General features: G+C 29.2%; 2 protein-coding genes across 4 annotated transcripts in view; both read right to left on the reverse strand.

Moving 5' to 3' along the window:
• Positions 1 to 24,475, reverse strand: part of LOC124432426 (fatty acyl-CoA reductase wat-like) — a 90,410-nt gene that overhangs the window by 22,845 nt on the left and 43,090 nt on the right. The window lies entirely within an intron of this gene.
• LOC124432436 (fatty acyl-CoA reductase wat-like) lies at positions 5,319 to 22,568 on the reverse strand. The gene is made up of 8 exons (XM_046981411.1): positions 22,389 to 22,568; positions 8,999 to 9,306; positions 7,948 to 8,196; positions 7,703 to 7,848; positions 7,502 to 7,611; positions 7,226 to 7,421; positions 6,337 to 6,576; positions 5,319 to 6,243 (listed from the first exon to the last, which is right to left on the reverse strand). Exons 2-8 carry the CDS (start codon positions 9,284 to 9,286, stop codon positions 5,940 to 5,942), a joined length of 1,533 nt encoding a protein of 510 aa, XP_046837367.1. The 5' UTR covers positions 9,287 to 9,306; positions 22,389 to 22,568; the 3' UTR covers positions 5,319 to 5,939.

Raw genomic sequence — 24,475 nt, forward strand, 5'->3', positions numbered from 1 at the left:
CTAATGACATTTTCTTGTTGAACTTGACAGTCATGGCGACATTAAAACGAATTGAGATCTCGCGTATAAGTGTAACTCTATTTGAGATTTGACATAATCGCTCTCAATCATGACTATAATATTTCAGAATTTTGATGGATTTTCATTCAACGTGGAAAATAACTGAACAGAACAACACATTCAAATAATTGCAAATCTTTCACGTCTCGTATAAATAAGTACCATAAATACTTATTACGTTAAAGATGAAGATTTTTTGTACGTTCATAGTGCACTAAATCAATAATTCATTTATTAATTTCTCTCTTCTCAAATTTACTAAATACGAAATATACCAGTGGTAGTAGAAAATTTCAAAATTCAATCAGATTGAAGAAATGATATATACTACGTATACTAAACAGTTACATACTACATATACTATAATATATACTTTATATTAAAGTAAATCCTTGATAAATTCTTCTCTGTGTTGAAATATATTTTTTCTTTCTTCGAACATATATACACTTAAAAATAAATACACTTAATGCCGATACATATTTTTAATAATTTCTTGATGGATAATTTGCATATAAATCCTGTATCACCGGTTATGAAAATACCTAAGAAATATTATATATAGTATATACATCATAGAAGTCCTGAGTAAGTGAGTAAACAACCGAGGTAAATTTCTCATATCTTATTTTCTGGAGGTAAAGCATTAGAATGCTAAAAGAGAGAAAATTTTCATACTGGCAATAATACTTATCGTTAAATAAAGGTTACTCGGGATGTATAAAAAGATTCATCAAATGGCGGACGTTTTTGGGTATTTTTGTACGAACGAATTGACGTATACGAATGAAAGATGTAATAAACTAATGAAGAAGTTGACACCCGAAGATCGTGATTTATTTCTTTGTGATATGAAAGATATCGTTTGGAATATTTATTTTCCAACATATATCGTAGGACTAAGAACATACATATTAAAGAATCCCATTGATATAAACTCGTATAAAATGGCGAATGTATGTTTCTTCTTGGATGTTTTCTTCATTTCTTATCTACCATTGACAATCACTTCCAAATGATATTTATTTTTCAAATTTTCTAGACATTATTGGATGCAACGAATATTGAAACTTCATTTACTGTGTCTTTCTTATCATCATATGGGCTATAATTTTCAATCCACTTGTAATGTTCGGATTTTCGTAAATTATACAAAGATATCTAAGACTGTGAAGAGAAAAAAATAATTATAATTTATGCTTTCGCTTATCTATAATTTCATTTCTCAAATATAATGGATCTGAATTTAAGCGATATAATAAGAAATAAATTACTATTTCTTGATTTCCGAAAGATATCGAAATTAAATCTTTCAAAGTGTTTGTAAAAATGAACTGCAATTGGATATAGCGTGTCAGATAAATAAATAATTATCGAAAATGTTGAATAAATGAAACATAGTTGAATTCGCAATATGAATAAATACAAAATTGTAGAAAACAGAAATCAAAACAGTTGTCTATCAAATTAAAACGAATAGTACTTAATACTTAGTAGATATAACAGGAAAGAAATAATAAATAAATTAATCTTCTAGTGCATTATGACCACGCAGAAAGTTCTCTTCTTTGAAATAATACATATTCATGGTAACTACTTAACACGTTCCGTGCCATGTGTACCACCGGTGGTACACGCAGTTATTTTTTTCTTTAGTCAAAATATCAAATGCCCTGAACGACAAATCAGGAAAAAATGGCTTGGCACGGAACGTGTTAACTACGTAACTACTTAAGAAATAGAAAATATCTGTTGAAAGGGACAGTATTTTGAAAAACATTGATGTACCAGTTATTTTTCACTTTGAATGAAGACATACAGAAATTCCAATATTGATTAATCGAGAGGAATTGTTCAATCTCGACATCTCGTGATGGAGTAAAGCTACCCTCATATGCGAGGTATCAATTATTTTTAACACGACCATTAGATTAAATGAATCACTTTGTCTAAAGAAATAATGAAAGTAATTGTGCCATCTTTATTCTATTGGGTCGTTCGGAAAGTCATTTCGTTTTTTTTTTTGTGAAAATGAAAGAAAATTTTCGCATAATGAACAAATATTTTATTAAATTATATATTGGCCATTCTGGTCCAATACCTTTTGCCATCTTTTTGGTAGTAGCATGATTCCACGCTCATCAAATTTTTGGTCTTTGTTGGCAAAAAACTGATCGAGGTGGTTTTTGACCTCCTCATTTGAAGTGAAGGTTTTACCGTCTAAACAATTTTGCAGTGACCGGAACAAATAATAATCCGAAGGTGCCAGATCTCGAGAATATGGTGGGTGTGGCATTGTATCCCATTCAAGCTGTAAAAGATTTTGGCGAATGACCAAACTTGTATGAGGTCTCGTATTATCTTGGAGGAACACTACACCTTTTCTGTTGATTAATTCTGGCCTTTTCTATCGAAGTGCATCATTCAGTTTGTCCAACTGATGACAGTCTAAGTCCGAATTAATTGTTGTGTTATCCAGTAAAATCTCAAAAAAAAACGATTCCTTTAAAATCCCACCAAACAGACAGCGTCACTTTTTTTTTATGGATATTGGCTTTGGAAATGCTTTGAGCCGGTTCATATTTTTTGCTCCATGATCTCTTGCGTTTGACATTGTTATATACAACTCATTTTTCGTCCCAAGTAGTGATGCGCTTCAAAAATGGATCAATTTCGTGACGTTTGAGAAGCGAATCACGGACGTCAACGCGACGACACAAATTTCTCTCCATGAGAACATGGGGAATCCATATATCGAGCTTCGAGGTTAAATCCAGGCCTTTCAAGTGGTCATAAACTGTTGAATTTGATAAATTTAAACTCTCACCGATCTCATGTGTTGTTATTCGCCGGTTTGCATCAACTAATGCCTTTATCGTGTCTTTATCAGCTTCAACCGGCTTTCCAGAACGTAGTACATCTTCGACATCAAAATTGCTTGATCGAAATTTTTCAAACCAGTTTTAACACTGGCATACTGTCAATACATCTTCTCCATACACATCGGTTAATTTCTTTCTGGCTGGAACAGCATTTTTACCTTTTCTATAGTAAAAAAGTAAAATATGACGAAAATGCTGCTTGTTGCTCTCCATATTAAAAGGGGCACCAACCAAAAACTACTGCGTAGAATCAATTGAACTTTTTCACACACAAGCATTGCTATATCAGCTTTCAAAACATATAATGATCATGCGTCTTAAGTGTGAAATTGAGTGCAAAAAAAATACAATTAAATCCTCTGTCGGGAAAAAAACAAAATTGCTTTCCGAACAACAAAATTGTGAATGTAGTAATTGCAGATCTGGTTAAAAATATACTGTTCACAAATTTCTGTGAACATTGCCAATATTCGAAGGTAACTTTCAAAATATTGTTTAATCGGTCAGAATATTTTACCGTTCAAATAAAGTATAAAAATTATGGAAAAATCTAAATTAATGCGTGCTTTATCAAATACATAATCTTTCAGATACAACGAAGATATTTCCAATCGCAATTAAGTATCTAAAGATAATCGTCATCATTTTTTTGAAAGACATGACAGCAAGTACGAATGATTTTTACCAAATAATTAGTACTATAGCTTCAAAATGACGATACACAGACCAATGATTCTGTGTTTACTTTCTACAATTTAATACCAGCTCTTATAAACGAGACGGTCGCGTTGTTTGAAAATAAACAAAAATAAAGTTCTCTTATTTAATTTTGTTAAAGAAATAATATATGGGCAGAAAAATAGAGAAGAAATTCATGCGTGTAGCGACCAAGAGAGTTTTATGAATAAATGATCATTTATGGCAAGAAATTTTATGAAAGATGAATGGACACTGGTTGATAGATTTGGTGGAACGTATAAACAAGATAATGTTGGATGAGTTTATCGAGATTAAACCAGAGTATGTTTATTTTCGAGTTTTGATAACGCTATTAATTTTAATATTTACTAATATAAACTACATTTCTAAAAAATGTTATATGTTCGTTAATTAAAAATACATTAATATTTCTGATTTTAGAATGCTTGCAATACGGACGAACATTTACGTATGTACGAAATCAGTCGCGGAAAAGCAGAACCAATACTAAATAAGGGTAAGAGAATTAGATTATTCACTCGGAATGCTTATAATTATATATTATTATATTATAATGCTTATAATTACTCATTGCTTCGTATGATTTTGTATTCTAAAGAAGATGGATCTTTATTTTTTTTAAGGATATAGTCAAGTTTAATATATACTTGAGAATCAAAGTCCAATGAATAATCAAGTTTCATTTAAGGGATTTCCATTACTACTGAAAAGGAGTAAAATTGGATTAAGTGTACTTACAATATATACATGTAAGTTATACATATAAGTTCATTTCGAACATCTGAATGAATATTTGTAGATTCGAAAATGTCTTTTCAAGTAGTCTGATGTTAGAAACATTCGAAACTTTTACAAGTAGTACTTGAATTTTAAGTTAATTTTTGTTAAATGTGGATTGCTGATTCCACCATTAAATTGTCGGGCTTTTAAGTTTTAATGTAACTCGATTCTGGTTGCCGAAAATTGAGTAATTAGGAGTTAAAGATTATCGCAGCTGTAGTGACAATAGTTCCGTTATTTCAACGAAGTGATTATGAAAGTTTCGAATCTAATCAAAACTAGAATTCAAATATATTTAGGAGTAACGTTTATGCTTCTCAAAAATTTATAAAGAGTTCGAATCTATTTCTTCTGTACATCGAATGTACTTGAAACTATTGCTTCCCCTTTCGACAATACCAATGAATCATTCAAAACTGACTTTTATCCCCATTTTTTTCTATATGTATTTTCGCAAGATTAACGAAAACCTCTAGGAATAGAAACCCTCTATTTACAGTTCTTCTAGGAAAAATAATCTAGCAATACAAGAGCGAATAGCGAACGTTATACACCGTAAGTCATCTGATCGCTCGAGTTCAATTATAGTTTTCATCCACTCTTTATCGAATTTTAAAAAATAAAATGAAAATCAATCTCTATTCGACATCATTGATACTCGGCGTTCCTTTTCTATCTAGATTACTCAAAATTTATAATAAAAATCACAAAATGTTCTCGATCATTTTTGTACGATCGAATGGAAGGGTACGAATGATAAATAGAATGAACCGAAAAGAAAATTAATTTCTACAGTCTTGTATAAAATAAAAAATATATCTTCTTTCTTTCTTGCTTCTTTCATTATTCGTCTCTTATTGACAATCATGTCAAAGATTTATTAAGTTATTTGGAAAGTCAGCAAACTATTGAAAAAAACGATATTTGAATTTTCAGAGAATCATAGAATTTTTTAAATCCACGTCTCGTACATTTGTTATTTTGTGCATTTTGTACAACGTACATTTCAATAGCAACATTCGCACAGATTGAGAATTCATTTGAAATTTATATCTATTTCTTTTTTTTTACATCAATTTGCGACCTGCGGCAGATGGCCGTCATCAAGAGGAGTAGAAGAGTACCAGACCTTCAAAATGACGCAAAAAAGATCAAACCTGCTCGAAATTTTATAGATAAAAATTCACTAAAATATCCTTAACCCGTACCAAAAGTATCATTACCTCTCACCAAACCGTTTAACAAAGATTCATTATTATAAAAGAAATAATTGACTTATATTAAGATGAAAGAGTAAACTATTATTATTCCTCCTACATTTTCTTTGACGATCTTGCTTACTTCATGAAGATGGTAGCGTTAGAAATAGTCTTGGAACGCTCAGTAAAATACCCCATATGATCACAAAAAAAATACAGGCTATAGAAAGTTTGAATCCTTGATGGGCCCAGTAAAGCCTTAAAAAATCGAAAAATCAATATCATTTGTAAATGATTGTCAATAATAAACAGATGATGAATTAAAAATGCAAGAAACAAAATACGTTCGCCATTTTATACGAGCTTGTGGAAGCGTTTCAATGGGATCCTTTAAGATGTATTTTCTTATTCCTACAACATATGTCGCAAAATAAATATCCCAAATGATATCATTCATATCACAAAGGAATAATTCACGATCTGCGGGTGTCAACTTCTTCATTAGTTCATTCCATCTTTCATTCGTATACGTCCATTCGTTCGTACAAAAATAACCAAAAACGTCCGACATTTGGTGAATTTTCTTATACATTCCAAGTAACCTTTAACGATAAGTATTATTGGCAGTATGAAATTTTTCTCTCTTTTAGCATTCTAATACTTTCCCTTCAGAAAATAAGATTTGAGAAATTTACCTCGGTTGTTTACCCACGCACAATGCGATCGCATCGATTATAAAACTTGGTAGTAAGTGTAGAAAGTACACATAGATTAGATAGATCAGCCGGTATTTTGTCATCTTAAAACTACAGTACCAAAATTTTTCTTTAGACGGTATCAATTGTTCATACTTTAACGTCATTTCCTTCAATCTCTCGTAAGTGATTGGATTATCCTGAGATACGTAATTGTAAATAGGAATACCTTCATTGGATCTGAAAAATTATATTAGATCGGTGTATATGAAATGTCGGATTTTAATTACATATGAATGTTAATTACAATGCTTCTGTTATATTTTCGTTTAGTACATAAGCTATTTAGGAGTCATATTGTCTATTGCCATAGTGATATTTCGTCTAAAAAAAATCTTACCAGAATTGTTTATTCTTGTTATTTATTTTGAATATTGTTATTTTGAATATTGTTTATTTGAAATATTGAATAACAAGAATAAACTCGACTGCATACGCCACAACAAATAATCGCAAAATTGACTGAGTTAATGATAAAAATTTTCACACCACCGCATTCAGCCGACCTATCTGCAACGGACTGTCATTTCTTTAAACACCTTGAATTGTTATTAAGCGATAAACATTTTGAAAATGAAGAGAATCTTAAAACTTCCATAGCAGAGTTTATTAACTAAAACCAAAACATTTTGAAAAATGGCATTTATACACTAAAAATATATCTAAGCAAATGAAGCCTATTTAGATTAAATAAACATTTTTTAAAAAATATAACGTTTTTAATATTCATGAAGAGACCAAACTATCATATTCGAATAAGGATGAATTAATTTAATTTGTTCTAAAATCATTATTTAATTCATTTGTGAACGATATCATTTGACGCTACCTTAGATTATTAGCAGTGCCCCAGGCACTAGCAATTAATCCATTAATCGTCAGATCTCCGGGTACCAAGTTCACTTTCATCGATGCATCGCAATGATGAATTCGCATTATTCCCATTAGAATATTTGCTGTAATTCCTATAGGTCCGTACATATTATCTACCCATCCTTGAATAGGTTCTCGATACGTGGATATCACTAGGAATATTAAATTGATTAATATACACCATTTATTGTTATATTCTATAATTTATTACATATATTACATTACTACAAACCAATTCCAGGACGAAATATTCCAATCGGTATCGTGTCAGCATGCTTTTTTACCACATTCTCAGCAAGTGATTTCGTATACACATAACTATTTGGCCATCTTCCAAGTAAACTAAAATCAAAAAGTTCTACAAGTGTATTATCAATCAACGTGCACCATCTATTTCTTTAATATGTTTATTATAAATAAATATGAAACGTACTGCGGTGTAATATCGTTAAGTAATTTTTCTTCCATAAGGTCAATCAAATCGATCAATTTGTCAGCATCTATCGGTGGATCATAAATCTTTTCCTCGATCTGATTATAAAGGCAGTTCGCATAAGCCGTGGATACGTGAACGAAACTCTAACATATTAAAAATAACAAACATTTATTATAATCAGAGCTTTCATTAAAAGATCTTGATAGCCATTAGTAAGTATATATAAAGGGTAAAGATAGTACCTCCAGATTCGGCATTTCTTTGGACAACTTTATCAAATCCCTTAGACTTCGGACGTTAATAGCTATCGCCGCTTTCATTGCTTCATTGAATCTTACGGTCGCGGCGACATTGAAAACAATTGATACTTCGCGTATGAGTGTAGCTCTATCAATTTTGGAAATACCGAGATTTGGTAAGCTACAATCCCCCTTGATTGCGACTATTCGTTTTCGGAATTTTGTTTCTTCCTTCCTCAACTTGGAAAACAACTAGAAAACGCACAGAATTGTAAATTTTGTCTATTTTGTTTAAATAAATGTCATAAAAAAATAAATAGCATTAGAAGATTTTGTACATGTTCAAAGTACACTAAACCAATAATTTATTTATTAATTTTTTGTTTCTTATACCTAGCAAGTATATACAAGGTACGTAATTTCTCTCAAATAATTAAAACTTGAGACTGAAGCGACCAAAAAAATTTTTGAAGAGATTTGTTTGGTATGATAGGAAACATCGTATGGTACCAAATTTATTTATTATAAATCGAACGATATGGAAAATTTTACAGTTAAATTCATTTTTTTAATAGAAATATATATTCTTTTTTTCACGGCTCAATGATTTTTTGAAACGAATTCGACGATTTTCTATATGAAGCCATCTATTATTATAAAATATTTTAAATTACATTACATTATATATTCGTGAGATCTTAAATAGTAAGGAATACAAATATATATCACTAGTTCCTGACTGTTATACTGCATACAATTGAACATGAAAGTATATCAATCCAACTATTAAAAAGCAGTTATATAGTTCGATTTAAAAAAAATGAATTTGACATTGAAATTCTCCCAACGCTTAACACGCTTAAAAAGGAATTAGAACATGGTGTACCCCTTCACTTTAAACAAATCCGTACAAAGACTTTTTTTTTAAGTTCGACCTCTCACAAGATATTCCCATTTTTCAAAATAAATAAGATACGCTGTATACATTATTTAATAAATAGAGAATCTCATAGTTAAAGAATCAAAGAAAATATAGAAATAATAAACAACTAACTGAATCTTCCATAAGTTCATCCAAGCGTTCAAGAACATTTTTCCCTTTTTTCGAACGTATCAAAATATAAATGCATCTGATGCCAGGACATCCTCTTAACAATTTCTCGATTAATAATTTTCCCATGAATCCAGTTCGGCCAGTCAAAAATACACTTTTATCATCGTAAAACTTTTGAATAGGTGTAAGCTTGTTGATTATTTCGACAGATGATTCTATAGTTGATGTTCCAACTGTTGAATCAAGGGCCACTTCTTGATCAGACTCTTCTAACAGCGGTTTCATCATTTTTACTCTTCCAAATCGACCTATAAAAGTAAGCGTGAATTAGACATTTTTTTAAATTCTATATCATAATTTTCTCTTTTGGACGGGTTTTTTTAATCCGCTTCTGAAAAGATAACTGATAATTTTATAATCTTGACGTCACAGTATATATGCTAACGCGACTGAAATGTCTTCTGAAAAAATTATAAATTGTACTGTCTATTACTACGGACGCATTTTTTTATTCTAACACATTTTATTCTAACTGCTTCTTTTCTTTTATCTTCATATTCATGTGACCACACAACCACGATCACTTCCAATTATAAAATATATATTCATGGCAAGCACGTTTGTGTATATATACCTATATACTACTTTTCTTTTATGAGAACGTACAAAAATTAATAATGCGAAATAAAGAATGTTAAATACGCTTGACAAAATATCCTCGAATAAATCTGCATTTTAATTGTTTATTACAATATATTTTCTTCTTTAATCTATTATGATTATGATTAAAGAAGCAATTTTTCGTGGGAAGAATTTTTCACCTTTTTGGCTTGTCTTGAAATTATTCGAAAAAAATCAATTGACACAATGCGTTATGAGGGCAGTAAGATTCGATTGTGATATTGGTTCGTCGAAATTTATCCACTATAAGTATGTAGGCAATATAAGATACATATCTATATCTATAATAAATAGGTATCTTATTTTCAGCCTACCGTTTTGAGACATTATTCGATAAAGGAAAAAAAACCAAAAAAAAAAAAAAACAACCGCTCACGTTATGCATTCATTATCTTTTTTATTTTCAAATCTTACGCCAAATTTTACGATAGTATTCTCTCTATTCTTGATTTATCATCTCCCAATTCAATATAGGAAACATAGCATTTAGATAACAATCAGGATTCGATAAATTCCAAATCAATGTTATTAAACAATCGAACTGTCGATTTTATGGAGAAATAAAAAAAAAAAAGAAACAGCGGCATATAATAGGAAAAAAGAAAAGTTTATGTAATTCATATAATTGAGAAAACGATCTTCCTACAATAGTGCCGTTTATATATTATAATATAGAATATTGAATACATAATCTTGAATATCCGTTTCGAAAATGCGATTCTATGTTTGTTTTTTACTTTTAATCCCCTATCAAATGTTAAATATATAGTTTATATATGTATTATATTTAATGCTACTTGCAAATTAACATAATAAAATTATATAATATAATATTTTATAATAATGTAAAATTTCAGAAAAGAAATGTTCATAAAATTACAATATGTTATAAAATAATATAATAAAAAAGATACGAAACATATAAACGAAGTATCGTGATTGTTTCTCTCACACTGACTATTATTTTCGCGTAATATCACGCATAATTGTAAATATAATCTTTAATAATTGAAATATTTTTTTTTTCATAAAAACACAAATTTTACTCTCTTTCACAGGTATTTTCCAATTATGAATTGAAATTGCATATGTGCTTTAAAAAAGATTGTTAACGCACTTAATAACTTAATCACAAACGTACTTTCCTTCCGTACTCACGATAAGTGTATATACTCGAACAGAGTTCACTTTTACACTAAACTATAAAATCAGATAGAAGCAGCTTAATATTGTTCCCCTCTACTATTTATTCAGCATATCCAACACGACCTGAAAGTTTAACAATTCTAAAGGTCAAAATTTAATTTTTAAGTTTTTACTCGGATTATTGAAATCTAAAATAACTGTAAACAAAAAATGCAAATCAATTTATCCTGATGAAAATGATAAGAAATATTCGAAATAAAAATTCGCCAATAATAACCCCAATGTACTTATGTATTTATTGACCTGACGCATAATTATTGCATTATTATTTTCATGCTAATTTTCATTGCCTTCCAATAAATATCGAAGAACAAATCATCTAATATTAATATATCGTTTTCAAAAAATATTTCCTTTTACATGATTTACGATTTAAATTTATGCAGGAAATATTTTTATATAAGTATATAATTTTTTAAAAATACGGCGGGATATCTTTTTATAAGTAATAGATAAGTTAATTAATAAGAAAAAAAATATCCGACCAAACTTTTATGAGTAAAAATATCCAAATAATTATAATTGTAGCCTTCCTTCCGTACCATCACTGAAGTTATAATTTTTCATAAAATTTATATTTTAAACAATATCCCTTAGATAAGAGAACTCATTGATCCGCAGTTTGACAAGAACGTGAATTAAAATTATTCTTTCCTCTTCATCTTCATTGACAATCTTGTTTCTTTCACGAAAATCTGAACATTACGATAAGCCATGAAATCATGTAATTATAAAGAAAATACAGGGAATAACGAATTTCAATATCTGATGCTTCCATTAAAGCATTACAAATTCGAACAATAAATATCATTAGAATGCGATAGTGAACGTAAAATGCAAGAAAGAAGATATCTCTGTTATTCTACACGAACATGTAGATGCTTTTCAATGAGATTCTTTAAGAGATATGTTTGAAAATAAATATCCTTCAAAAACAAAGTCCTTCGTAAAAGGAAAAAGAAGTATTCACGATTTTTGGTTGTTAATTTATGCGATTTATCAACCACTAATGATTAGCGGTTTGATCATCAGAACTCCGGACATTAAGTTCACTTTTACCAATCCATCCTGATAATTAGTTTCTATTAATCCCATTCCAGCACCTGCTGTAATTTCTATTGGTCCGTGTATATTATAAATTCATCCTTAAATAGATTCTTAATATTTGAATATTATTAAAAATATTACATTAATTTTTTCGGTTCCATGGGTGACTATTGTTGCTCACTATAAAATTTTCCTAATATATTATGATCGACTAAAGTGATTTACGTTCAAAATCCTTCATATGTATCAGAGACGACTAAAGTCACGAATAATTAAGTTCACGAAAATCAGTGAAAAAGAATCAAATGAAGAAAAAGAAATTTAGATACCCTGATAGGGTTTGCGCAAGAGAAAAAAATTTCCTGATTAGTTGAATTATAAGCGACGATTCATGATCGACGGGAGAGTAATGTCATCTTTTTATGATATAAAGTACTCTTTGTGGTTCTGAAAAAACGATCTAACAGTCAAACTAGCAATAACGAAACGGTTAATTAACATATGGTTAATTAACATTATATTTAATATTTTCAACTACAAGGATTAGATTACTATGAATCAATTTCTATATAAAATACTTCAATCATTAAAAGCAACGAAGACATAGCTTTGTAAAAGAGTCACTGAGACACATACGTATAAAAAACAAATTTCAAACACTTATAAACTTCAAACGTTAATAACGCCTATTTCACATTCACATTAAAACTCTACATCTTAGCTACGTAAAGCAATGTAGTTCGCTTATTCGGTAAATTAAAATCGCCCTTGATTGTGATTATGCGATATCGAAATTTTTATTTTCCACTTCTCACGTATAGAATAATTAAAAGCACTTATTGAAACAGTTATAAATCTTTCCTGACTAATATAAGTACGTAAGCATAATAAATACGTGTTACTTCAAAAAAATACTTTCTTGTACATTCAATCTACCTTAGATCAATAATTTTTATTTCTGAATTTTTTTTCCTTCTTATCTTTTGCATCAAAAAATGCAACTGTACTTTCTGATGGAAACCAATAGTTTCGACTATATTAATTGATTAAATATTATTATAAGTATATACTACTATATATACTATTATAAGTACGATATATGTATATACTTATAAATACTAAATAAGCTATATAATATACTTTATTCATGACCTTTTGGAGTTATGAAGGTCAATATAGTTTTCTTTTTTCATCTAATTACTTCATTTATTTTTCCAGAATATTTAACGGTATTATTAAGTTGATACATAAAAAATATTGGATTTTAATTAGATTTGAATGTTATTTTTGTTATAACCTTGTTAAAAGTCTTATTGTCTATAGCCAGAGTGATATTTCGTCAAAAAAAATTTTACTAAAATTGTTTATTCTTGTTATTTATTTTGAATATTGTACAAGAATGAAATCTGCTGATACACGTGTAATTTTCTTATACGTGTTAGAACTTGACAATATAGTTACGAAAACCATACACAATATAAATTAAGCAATTGAAGCAGGACACTGTAAAAGGGAGAAAAATGCAACGTTGCTCCGAAAAATTTCATTTCAGAGATTTATCAATACAAAATGAGCCGCGTGCAAGAACACAAGTTAACTGTGATTAATGATATTTTGAAGTAATTGATGGAAATGAATTCAAATGTAACAACAAATGAGCTTGCTGTCAAAATGAAGGTTGACCATACAGCAATATTGCAACACTTTTCTGCAATTAGGAAGATCAAAAAAGTTGATATATTGGTATTGCATGAATTGACCGAACGACATGAGCTTAATCGCTTGCACATAATTATATTCATCGCTACTAATCCGAGAGCCATTTTTTGATCGAATTGTCACTTCTGACGAGAAATAGATTTTGCATGATAATAAAAAGAGATCTGCTCGATAACTTGATAGAGACGAGACACGTGCTCATGCTCCGAAACCATCACTTGTTGAACATTGTTAAAAGAAATTTGTAGTAAAATAAATCAATATTGAATTTATTTTCATCTGAGCAAGCAACGAGTTTCCAAAGTTCAATCAAACTAATATACATAAGTTTTAGTCGACAGTTTTTATTTGCTCATCACTTACAGTTGGTTTCTATCTTACAACTCTGCCGTGTTATATTTCAGCAAGATGCAAAATATTTCTCATAATTTGAGGGTACATATTTTTCCCTAATATTGACACCGATATCACTACATAATATTCGAATATATATAAATGATTTTTTTGTAACTTCCTTAATAATGATCTGACGTTCTTTAATTGTTAGTATCTTCAGCCGTGATTTATTATCTGTAATTTGCGTTTTCTCATATTTCTTAACAATATATCGCACTATTGTGTACGTCAGTAAAAAATTATATTAAAATTTTAAGTTTTGCCAAATTTTTCTGGCAAAAATGATTAAAAAAAAAAAAAAAAAGTGAAATAACGTGATCCAACACGAACAAAGATAATATTTCATTTTTCTTTACATTCATGAATTCTGTACGCAATTCGAAGACACACTACTATTGTGAGAAGACTAAGATCATCACATAAACTTATAAGTTATTCCTATATATTTTAATTGGCAATGCAACATACGTACGTAAATATTTTCAAAATCAAGCAGTAGAATCATATAAATCTACAAGCACTTTCTCGATTTTCAAATTATTATATTTATTATATTATTTTTTTGTTTATGAAAAAGCATTATGACAAATTTTTAATTCGTACATTATCTCTACATATAATATACTATAAATGAAAACAATTTTTATTAGTGTATCACTCGTTTATATTAATCCTTTGCACTCGGCTCTCCCCTCTCGTGGGACATCGTAATTCTAGCATATCACTCGGATGTCCCCTCTCATGGGACATTAAATTTGATTAGTGATTACGGCTAATTGAGTTATTTCAGCGCAATTTTTTGAGACATGTATGCTTCCCTGAAGTTTTCTTTCGAAATGGCACAAGAAATCAAATCAAAATATAGTAAAATTACTAAGGTATACATAAAGAAATGTCACCGAATTTTGTCGTACGAAAACGCGATAAGATTGCTCACGACGATCCGACCACTTCAAAAGCGTTACTTGAAAAGAGCGATATAGCAAGATTTAGAAGAAAGGTCGGTAAGCAATCATAGCATGCACTGTATAGTGAGATTTATAATCATTGACCAGTTGAGAGGTGATTTTCGTGAATCGAGAACGCGTCCATCCACATCTTCTGCGGACAATAGATTAAGCAATAAACTACATATTCCTGATATGGGGCAAAGAAAAAGAGATTGTATTGTTTGTTCTGATAGGAAAACACCTGGTTGCAGGCTTCAAACAACATATTATTGTCAAACGTGCACTAATCAGTCTGCAATGCATTTTGGATAGTGTTTTAAAGTTTATCATTCTATACAAAATTATAAAAAATAAAACATTGATTTTTTTCCAAATATACATTTCTCGATTTCAACCAATTCATATAAGTCCAATATCATTATAATATGTTAGTTAGTTCCAAAATTATACTAAATAATACGAGGGTCTGTAAATGCACGTTTCTGTCACAATGTAGAATCGAGTAGCTTGTAGCCAACGTCCAGAATGGTTCCAAGTGCAAATTTAAATTAAATTTTTGCAGGAAAATTAGATGTACAAATACTTTTTTGACTCATTCTAAATCCTTATTAAAAAATTATTACAAAAATACGAAATACGAAAAGAATGAGCATCGAAATTTCGATTACTATGATACAATGTAAATATAAATCAGCAATATTTATATTTAGTCTATTTATATGAGTTGTGTTTATTCTATGAGATCGTCGAAGGTAGCATTTTAACATTTCCAAAATTAATTAATACACTAATTCAAAATATCCATCGTTCTCGACGATACAAGATCGAAAATGATCTAAAATCGAATTTAATATTACTCTAGGAATTTCATTTATACTTTCGTTTCACTTCATTTCATAATCAACGTAGTATTAATGTTTCATTAAGCGAATTTAAATTTATTCTTTTTTAATACTTTGTTCTTGTCATTCTAATTGCATTTACATGTTTTACACAAAATCTCTTAGAAAAAAATAGGACATACTAAAAGATATGATAATTCATACCTCAGAAAATACAAAAGTGTACTTATTATCAAACGATTTGATATAAAATACGGGACCAATAACATATGTCATTAATGTAAATATTGCTGATTTATTACTACATTTTATAGCATTAATTACAAGTATCCGATATTGTTCTCTTCATATATTGTATCCGTGTCATAACATTTTAATAATGCTTAAAAAGAAACAATCCATGTTTATATAAAATTTTCTTTTTCCTATTTCTACTAATAAAATATACTAATAAAGTTTGACAATTACAGCCTATGAAATAACGTCATAACATTGTAAAATGCGTAAATAATATTCTATTTTAATATTCTTTTTTTAAATTGTTTTTTCTAATAGAATCATTAATCAATCATCAATCACACTAATGTGAGGTGAATGGAAAAATTTCGTTCTAAAAAATATAAAAAAGAACAATCAAAATGAATCAATCAAATTAATGAGATAAGAAGTTTTGAATATCTTCAGGTTTATGTTCATCTATACGTTTGCAGATCGATTTGAAAGAGCAGAAATGATGGGAGTTCTGATAAATACGAATGAAAGAAATGGCTGTTACGAAAAATGATTTGAACTTTGGCATATCGACCGAATGTGCGCCAACTAATTTATTGGTAAAAATTAATAGAATTCTATCAAAGTAGCATCCCATACTTCTCACATACTAACACATTTATAAGCGGTGTTTGTCCGTGAAATACTTAGCTGTATATCTCATATAATTTTCCGAAGTCTATAACTATGTACTGAAAGATCCATCTATTTTAAGGTGCATGAATATAACAAAAATTATTAATTATATTGCTAATATCATACTTATAATTATTTGGCGTTTAAAACAGGGCTGACATGATCAAAATAAAAAGTTCTTATGTCAATTAAAAAAAAGTATTTATGAATATAAATAAATTAAAAGAAGTCGGAATTGCGTATCAATTAGCACTTATTCGATTGATGTACTAATTCTCGATAAAAAGTAATTAAAAGGATGAAATAGAATTGTAACTAAATGCAAAAAGACTCGTTAATTTAGTAAGAGATATATAAAATTAAGTTTTTTCAAAACTTTTCAAAACTTTTATGCGTAAAATAAGAAATACCGATAATAAATAATAATAATAAATTCAAATACATATATATTTTTGTTATATTTATAAATCTATATAAAAAGTTCATAAAATAAAGAGATTATCCGATCATTTGTGAAAGTTAGTCAGTAATCCTGTACTTGCTCTGAGAAAAATACCTGGACTTTTGGTAGAAGAGTGACGTTACTTTAGTCATAAAAATAAAACTTTCTGTCCCCCATTTTTCTCAATCCAAGATGGGGAAGTTTTAGTTGATCTTCTGAGATTGAGCGAATGTGTATTAGTCAAAGTAAAGCTAGATAATATGTTCGAGAGGAATTATCAATCTTGTGTAAAGTGATATTATCTAACTCAATAGAACTTTCAGTAAGATTGAAAGTTTAATCTTCTTTTTTCTTTTGGCATTATTCGTTGCATTCTTTTTTGCCTTTTTATATCTTATAAATAAATTCTACAATGCATCATAAAAATTTTGAAATTAATTTTTTAAATTAATGTAATTATTAGCTCGAAGTTGAATAAGAAACATTCTTATGTTGCTATAATATGGTTACTGCCTTATAAAACAACATTTTTTACTGGACGATCCCTCTCGAAAGTACAAGTATTACAAAAGTACAAAGTGAAGCCTTCTTTCAGGCGCTCTTATATAAAAATTAAATAAAAAAAATCTTAATCTTATTTATGTTAATATAATTACATAATACCAATCATAATGTATATTTAAGACACAATAACAATTTTGGATATAAAGCTAAAATCAAATTTGTTAAAAAGTAGATATATAAAAATGAAATTTAAAAATTACGTGATATTGTGAAGAGAAAATTTTCAGAATTCTTTGTACTTATTCGTTTCGAACCTATGTTATTATATTGAACTTAACAAATTGAACGTTCGTTAAAATCTGAGGATAGTCATTTAACATTTATATTAAGAATCTGACAAAATTATCGCATGAGTTAGTATAACATTTCAATTTTACTTACTAAAACAGGGTGACCATTGATGTTCTAAGACAATATATTATTTACGTCTTCAATGATAATTAACATAATTTTCAATCTAATTGTTTTGCAGTATTAGAACTTTTCAAAAGAAGGATATCAGATAATAATGAATAATATTGAATAAGCAGAATATTATATATTATATAAAATAATAATTATTAACATATATGTATAAAGTGTATATATATACTTTTAAATAACGCACAATCATGTTAAACAGTCGATATTAATTATTTATGTATTAAAATTATACATATATATTAGAAATATTAAAAAATAGATAAGCCATAATTGCTATTTCAAGTATTAAATGTTCTAACATTTGATACGAATACATAAAAGTGTCGAAATATTATTAAGAGGAATTAAAAAGTTTATTTTTATTTACTTTTAAATTAAAATTCTGAGTTTAACATCGAACCTTTACAATAGTTTGCCATAAAACACTATGATGTTGCGTAGACACGCGTTAGTGTCGTGTCAGGTCTCATATGTAAGTATATCAGGGATTAATCAATTTTCATATTATAATATTTGTATATAATATTTGTATAATATTTGCATCAGCATTGTATACAATGCTGATGCAAACTTGACACAGTCTTTTCCTGAGATTAGATTTGATTTAAAATTACTTAAAAATATTAAAAAAAACTTTTATCCTATAATAAAACTAAAAAAAATATTATTAATCTATTATGACATATAATTATGTGTAATAATGTACGAAGTACACTTGTTATGTAAAACACATTATTTGCTTTAAATCAATATAAAAAACATAATATATAGTTTCCTTATTAAGAATATTAAGTAATTGAAAATGTTTAAAAAAATTAAATAATTTCGATTTGTTATTACTTTTTCAAACTAATCATGTAAATATTATAATTCTTAACGAATATCAATAAATATGAATTTTTTATTTTATATACAAAAACGATTATAGTAATTAACTAATCTTATAAAATAATAAATCAAAAACCGTAAGAATCTATTAACTTGAAAAATAAATTATCGTAAAATAAAAATAATTTACTAACATCGTTCTTATATAATTAGCACATTCTAGTTTGATCGTTGTAAACTATTTCATTAAAAATAAATAATTAAGCTTAAAACCACTAAATTATCAACATTTCTATTGCCTCTGAATAATAAATAATGTTACTGTACCAATTTTCTTTACATTTTGTTTCATGAAGTTAATCGATCTAGCGAATGAAATTGGTCTGTACCTAAATCAAATAACTCGACAAAATTCGTCCACTCATTTCAATTAAATTTATCACTTAAGCTTTATTTACCTCTCATTATCCATTTCACTATTGTTCTTCTGTAAATTATTTATCGAAATACCTAAATGTTCACTTAAGTCAATTTGAAATTTACTGAAGCAGATTATTATTTTCATAATCTCGTGCCACTTAATCATATTGAACAAAAGTAAATCAAGAAGAATAGGAAGGATTATAAATTCTAAAAAAAAAAATAATTAATACATCACGGCCGAGTCATTTGCTGTACGTGTGAATTATAATTCATATTTTATGCTCGTAAAAATCTCAACGTTGAAAGCTAATTGATTTCTTATTTGAATAATATTCCCATCACTTCACTTTAGAGTCCGTCGACAATAAAAAATAATCATTTCGATGGAAACATTTACATTCCTATACCTGTACCTATTCCTAGAGCTAAACATATATCCATATCTATCTCGTACAGACAATATATTGGCTTGTTTATTTACTTGCACGAAGTACAGCACCAACTACAGCTTGCAATAAATTAAATCTACATATGTACAAGTTGCTAATGAATATTTATGTTTTTCAAAATCAACGTCAAAGGAGACAAAAAAAGCAAAACTATCCGGAATAGCGAATATTATATAATTCAGAAGAAATATTCGATATTCCATCACAGATGAGAATTTATCCAATTTAACAAGCTCTTCTGCGATACTATTCTTTTAAATTAGTCTTTTTTTTTAAATTAATCCTATTAAATTAATTTTGGAGGCAGTGAGAAATAAAAATATGAAGTATTTTTAGAATTAAAAAAAAAGAAATATTAAAAATTAATAATGTAGTTTAAATATAGTATAAAATATATAAAATTATTTGTAATAATTAATTATATATAATGTAATTATTTTATTGTAAGATATATTATTTATTAATTCATTATAATTATTTATTTATATTAAAACATTTTATAATTATCTTTTAAATTAATAGTAGGTTAAATTAATAATTTTAATCCAGTTGCGTCTACAAGAAGAAAAAGTTGAATCTTTTTTTTTCAACAGCATTATCTACGTTCTTGCCAGAGATAATTATGCTCTAATCCAGATTTGTTTATAAATAATCATCATTTATACTTTTCTACTAGAGATTTTTATGCTAAACGTCGACAAATAAAAAAACAAAATGCATGTTAAGTTATCATCATGCATTACATAACGAGTCAAATTTAATTACTATTGTATTTTAATCGTTATGTGCATAAGTGTATTTAAATAAATCAAATTACTACATATCCATTTTGTTTGCTTATAAATAAATATAAAATAAAATATATCCATAGTAAGTTCTGCAATGTGTTTCTTTTCTACTATAAAAATCAGTAGTGATTCTTCCATCGTTTGAACATAAAAGTAAAACAATACGATAACGACGAATTGGAAAATGCTTGAAAAATAACAAAACGTTCAATTTTAATCTCTTTGAAAGACGATTCCGCTTCGTCGCGTAACCTAACGTTGGGTTATACAATTGTTAATTTCATCTCATTTTCAGGAATGAATGAAAAAAACAGTTTACAGTTACGCTTATGTTTACAAATCGATTTGGAAAAGTAGAATTGATAGAAGCTCTTAGGAGGACGTAGACTAAAAGTAGTTGTTGGGAAAAGTACTTTGACTGGCGGCATGACAAGGAAATATACGCCTGTAAAAATGCAATTATCCAAGGCAACTGTCTTTAAGCTTACCCCACATTCAAAAGTTCTACGACGGTCAAAGTATATTTTTAACCAGTAGAACAGGAATATTATAAATTGTTTTCCACGCACAAGTCTTGGAATTTGTGGGTATCATTACTTAATAAATAATTTAAATATTGTATTAACCCTTAATGGACCAATGCCGCCATATGAACGGCATTGTACTTTACTTACTGGATCCAAAGTTGTTATATGTACTAGTAAAGCGTTAAATATTGTGCCATGTCATTTTTGTGAATTATCTATGTTCCGTTATCTTTTATCTTTTCTTGAAATACTTCCAGACCGTTAAAGATTAAACTATAAAACAAAGAATGAGCAGGAAGTTTTTTTTTATAGAATTTAATCTCTATATTGCAAACAAAGCACCTAATTTCTTAATTGAAAGCAAATAAATAGTATTGTTCATGAGTCTTGTTAAAAATTATCATCCCTACTGCTAATGATATCAGAAATATGTTATATAAAATATAAAATAGTCGTCTCACCACCATATTATCTAGAGTTACTCTATAATTAAGTATTTAGTATTTTGTAGACATAAAAAAAAAAGAAATTGATAAATAATGTTTTGAACTAACATATAAAAGCTATATATTAATTTCTTGAATTAATATGTAATTATAATATATACGTCCATGGTATAAAAAAGGTTTAGAATATCTTTGAATAAATGCTTTCCAGTTATTTTCCAGGTTGAGAGAGATATCTATACTTGTACTTACATCTATGTCACACGGACGTTACCTAAGTGAAACATAGGTCAATCTCTCCTCGCACAATATTTTCCACAACTGCATAATGTGGATGATAAAAATCGAGCTAAAGAAAAGTGAAAGAACCTTTCACGTACGATGAAGAAGTAAAAAAGAGTTACAAGTTCATCTATACTAACACGTTTGCAGATTGATCTGGTAGAAATGATGGAATTACTCTTAGAAGAGGATGGACAAGAAGTAGCCGTTACAGAAAACGACTTCGAGAGATTTTAATCCTTTCAAAAGATAGTTCAACTTCATCTCGCTACTGTGACATCAACAGTTAGGTCTTGAATGGCTGTAGAGTAAACAAAGTGCCTGCAGCCTCCCAATTACACCAACCTAATCACGCGCCTCTTTTTCGGTCAATCGTTTCGAAATCATATACGGGAGCGAGGCTCTTTTTTCCTCTTTTTTCTATACAATAGGGCAGTCAAACTGCGCCAGGAAAGATTTACTTTAACTTACTTATTCGATGAAACGATGAGAGATGCTCCGAATATTGTTCCTTGCGTCTATATTTCTTTTGTGGGTTCCTGACTCTGCTACTGACCCTTGAATTGGTTTCCTTTTGCTGACGAAAGCTGAGAAATAATCGGGCGTAGCGATGCTCGGTATTCGGCACCCTTTTCTTCTCTTTTACGAATTGATTTATTTAGTATAAAATCGGTGATGGAAATTTACAATGAATAACAATATAAGTCTTAAGTATCGTAACTGCTAATTGTAAAGAACTGTGCTTAGCGACTGTCTCCAACAAAATGATCTTAACGGCTAACTGCGATGAATTTATCTAGACGACTGCGGATGATGAAGTCCTGACGGCGAAATGTTGACGATGAAGTTTTTTCTGCTGCGGCCTCGCCTGCACATGACTCGCCTGCACGTACATTTTTGCAAGAATCGCATCATTTCTTGCGCATTTCTCTATGGTCAATTTCTAAGCGATAAGCCATTGAGTTACACTGTTCCTGCATATATTAGGGTGTCCCATAAGTTTCTTTCGTTTTCTAATATGAAATGAATATACAATGTTTAATGTTTAAGATATTATTTATTTTGTTATATAAGAACCCTTTTGCTCTATTACCTTCTTCCATCTCTCAGAAAGCCTCATTATGCCTTCTTTCCAAAATTGTGTTTTGGACAAGAAATAATCCTAGTGGTACGCTTTTTCGCTGATGGATTTAAAGCGCTTATCGCAAAGAGAATTTTTTAAGGATAAAAAGAAGTAATAATCAGATGGAGCGAGATCTAGAGAGTATGCAGGATGCGGTAAAACATCCCAATCAAATTGTAAGAGCTTTTTTCTTACCGCTAATGCAATATGTGCTATCGCATTGTCATAATGAAAAACAATGCCTCGTCGGTTCATTAATTCTGGTCGTTTTTCTGCTATAGCAGCTTTCAATTGATTCAGTTGATCGTAGAATTTATTGTATCATCTTGAGGAAGGAGCTCGTAGAAAATTACACCCTTCCAATCCCACCAAATGGATAAATGAACTTTTTCGTGGTGCAGTCCCGGCTTTGCGACAGTTGAAGGTCTATTGTTCTTACACCAAGTGCAGTTTTCTATGCACATATTCATATAAAATCCATATTTTGTCTCCAACGACAAGCCTCTTTAGAACCTTTTCATGTCACTGGAGAAGCAAGTCTCATGTAAAGATGCGATTCATAAGACTAATTTCCATCAGTAAGTGCGGAACCCAAACTTCGCAGCGATTAACATATCCCATCTTGGTTAGGTGATTATGTACTGTTGTTTTAAGAATCCTAGTGGCATTCACTATTTTGCGCATACTATATCGCGGATTTTCATCAAGCATGGCCTTGGTATCCGTTGTGTTTGGGCGGCCGTTGCGATCTTCATCTTTCAGATTAAAATTTCCCCTTCTAAATTTTCTAAACCAATTGCAAACGGTTGTAATATTTATAGCATCAACCCCGTACACGATACAAATCTCGTCGACAGTATTCTTTACACCATCACCTTTTTTGAAACAATGAAGCATAAGATGCCGTAAATGTCGCCTCTCTCTAACTATGTTTAACGCTGTGGATGAAAGTTTTAATAGAGATTGTGGCACAAACGAAACGTACTGTAAAAGAGATTTCGGACGACTGAAACCGATGACATAGACGGCTAATAAGAAACTTTTGGGACACCTAATAGTTCCTTGGTCAGCTTTATTTCTGCACACGTGGCTCTTGGGCGCGCTCCGCTGCCAAGGTTGGAAGAGGCATGACGCATCTGCATTCTTGCTCGTACTTTTTGTCCTCCTTTGTCTTCTCGTATTTCTTTACTACATGTCTTATAGATAGTTCTAAATTACATATCAACTACAAGCTGCCGATGGTTATTCTTATGGGAAAGATAGAGGAGAAACAATTAAAATAATGGTATCGCTCTACATGCACACGTACTCGTGCCTATAAGGCATATTAATTAAACATTAATACTCTTCTTTGAGGTGTCTTTTATAGTTTCTGGTTGACTAACGCACGAAGACGTGACACTATCAACGTTATATTAATTGTATTATCTACTAA

The sequence above is a fragment of the Vespa crabro genome, chromosome 25 (genome assembly GCF_910589235.1).
Source record: "Vespa crabro chromosome 25, iyVesCrab1.2, whole genome shotgun sequence".
NCBI lineage: Eukaryota > Metazoa > Arthropoda > Insecta > Hymenoptera > Vespidae > Vespa > Vespa crabro.

Coding starts and splice junctions, on each gene's coding strand:
- LOC124432436 (XM_046981411.1), bottom strand. CDS start 9,286: ATGATGAAACCGCTGTTAGAAGAGTCTGATCAAGAAGTGGCCCTTGAT. Junction 7,612..7,702: donor CTTAACGATATTACACCGCA/GTACGTTTCATA, acceptor TTTTGATTTTAG/TTTACTTGGAAGATGGCCAA. Junction 6,577..7,225: donor GGCACTGCTAATAATCTAAG/GTAGCGTCAAAT, acceptor ATAATTTTTCAG/ATCCAATGAAGGTATTCCTA.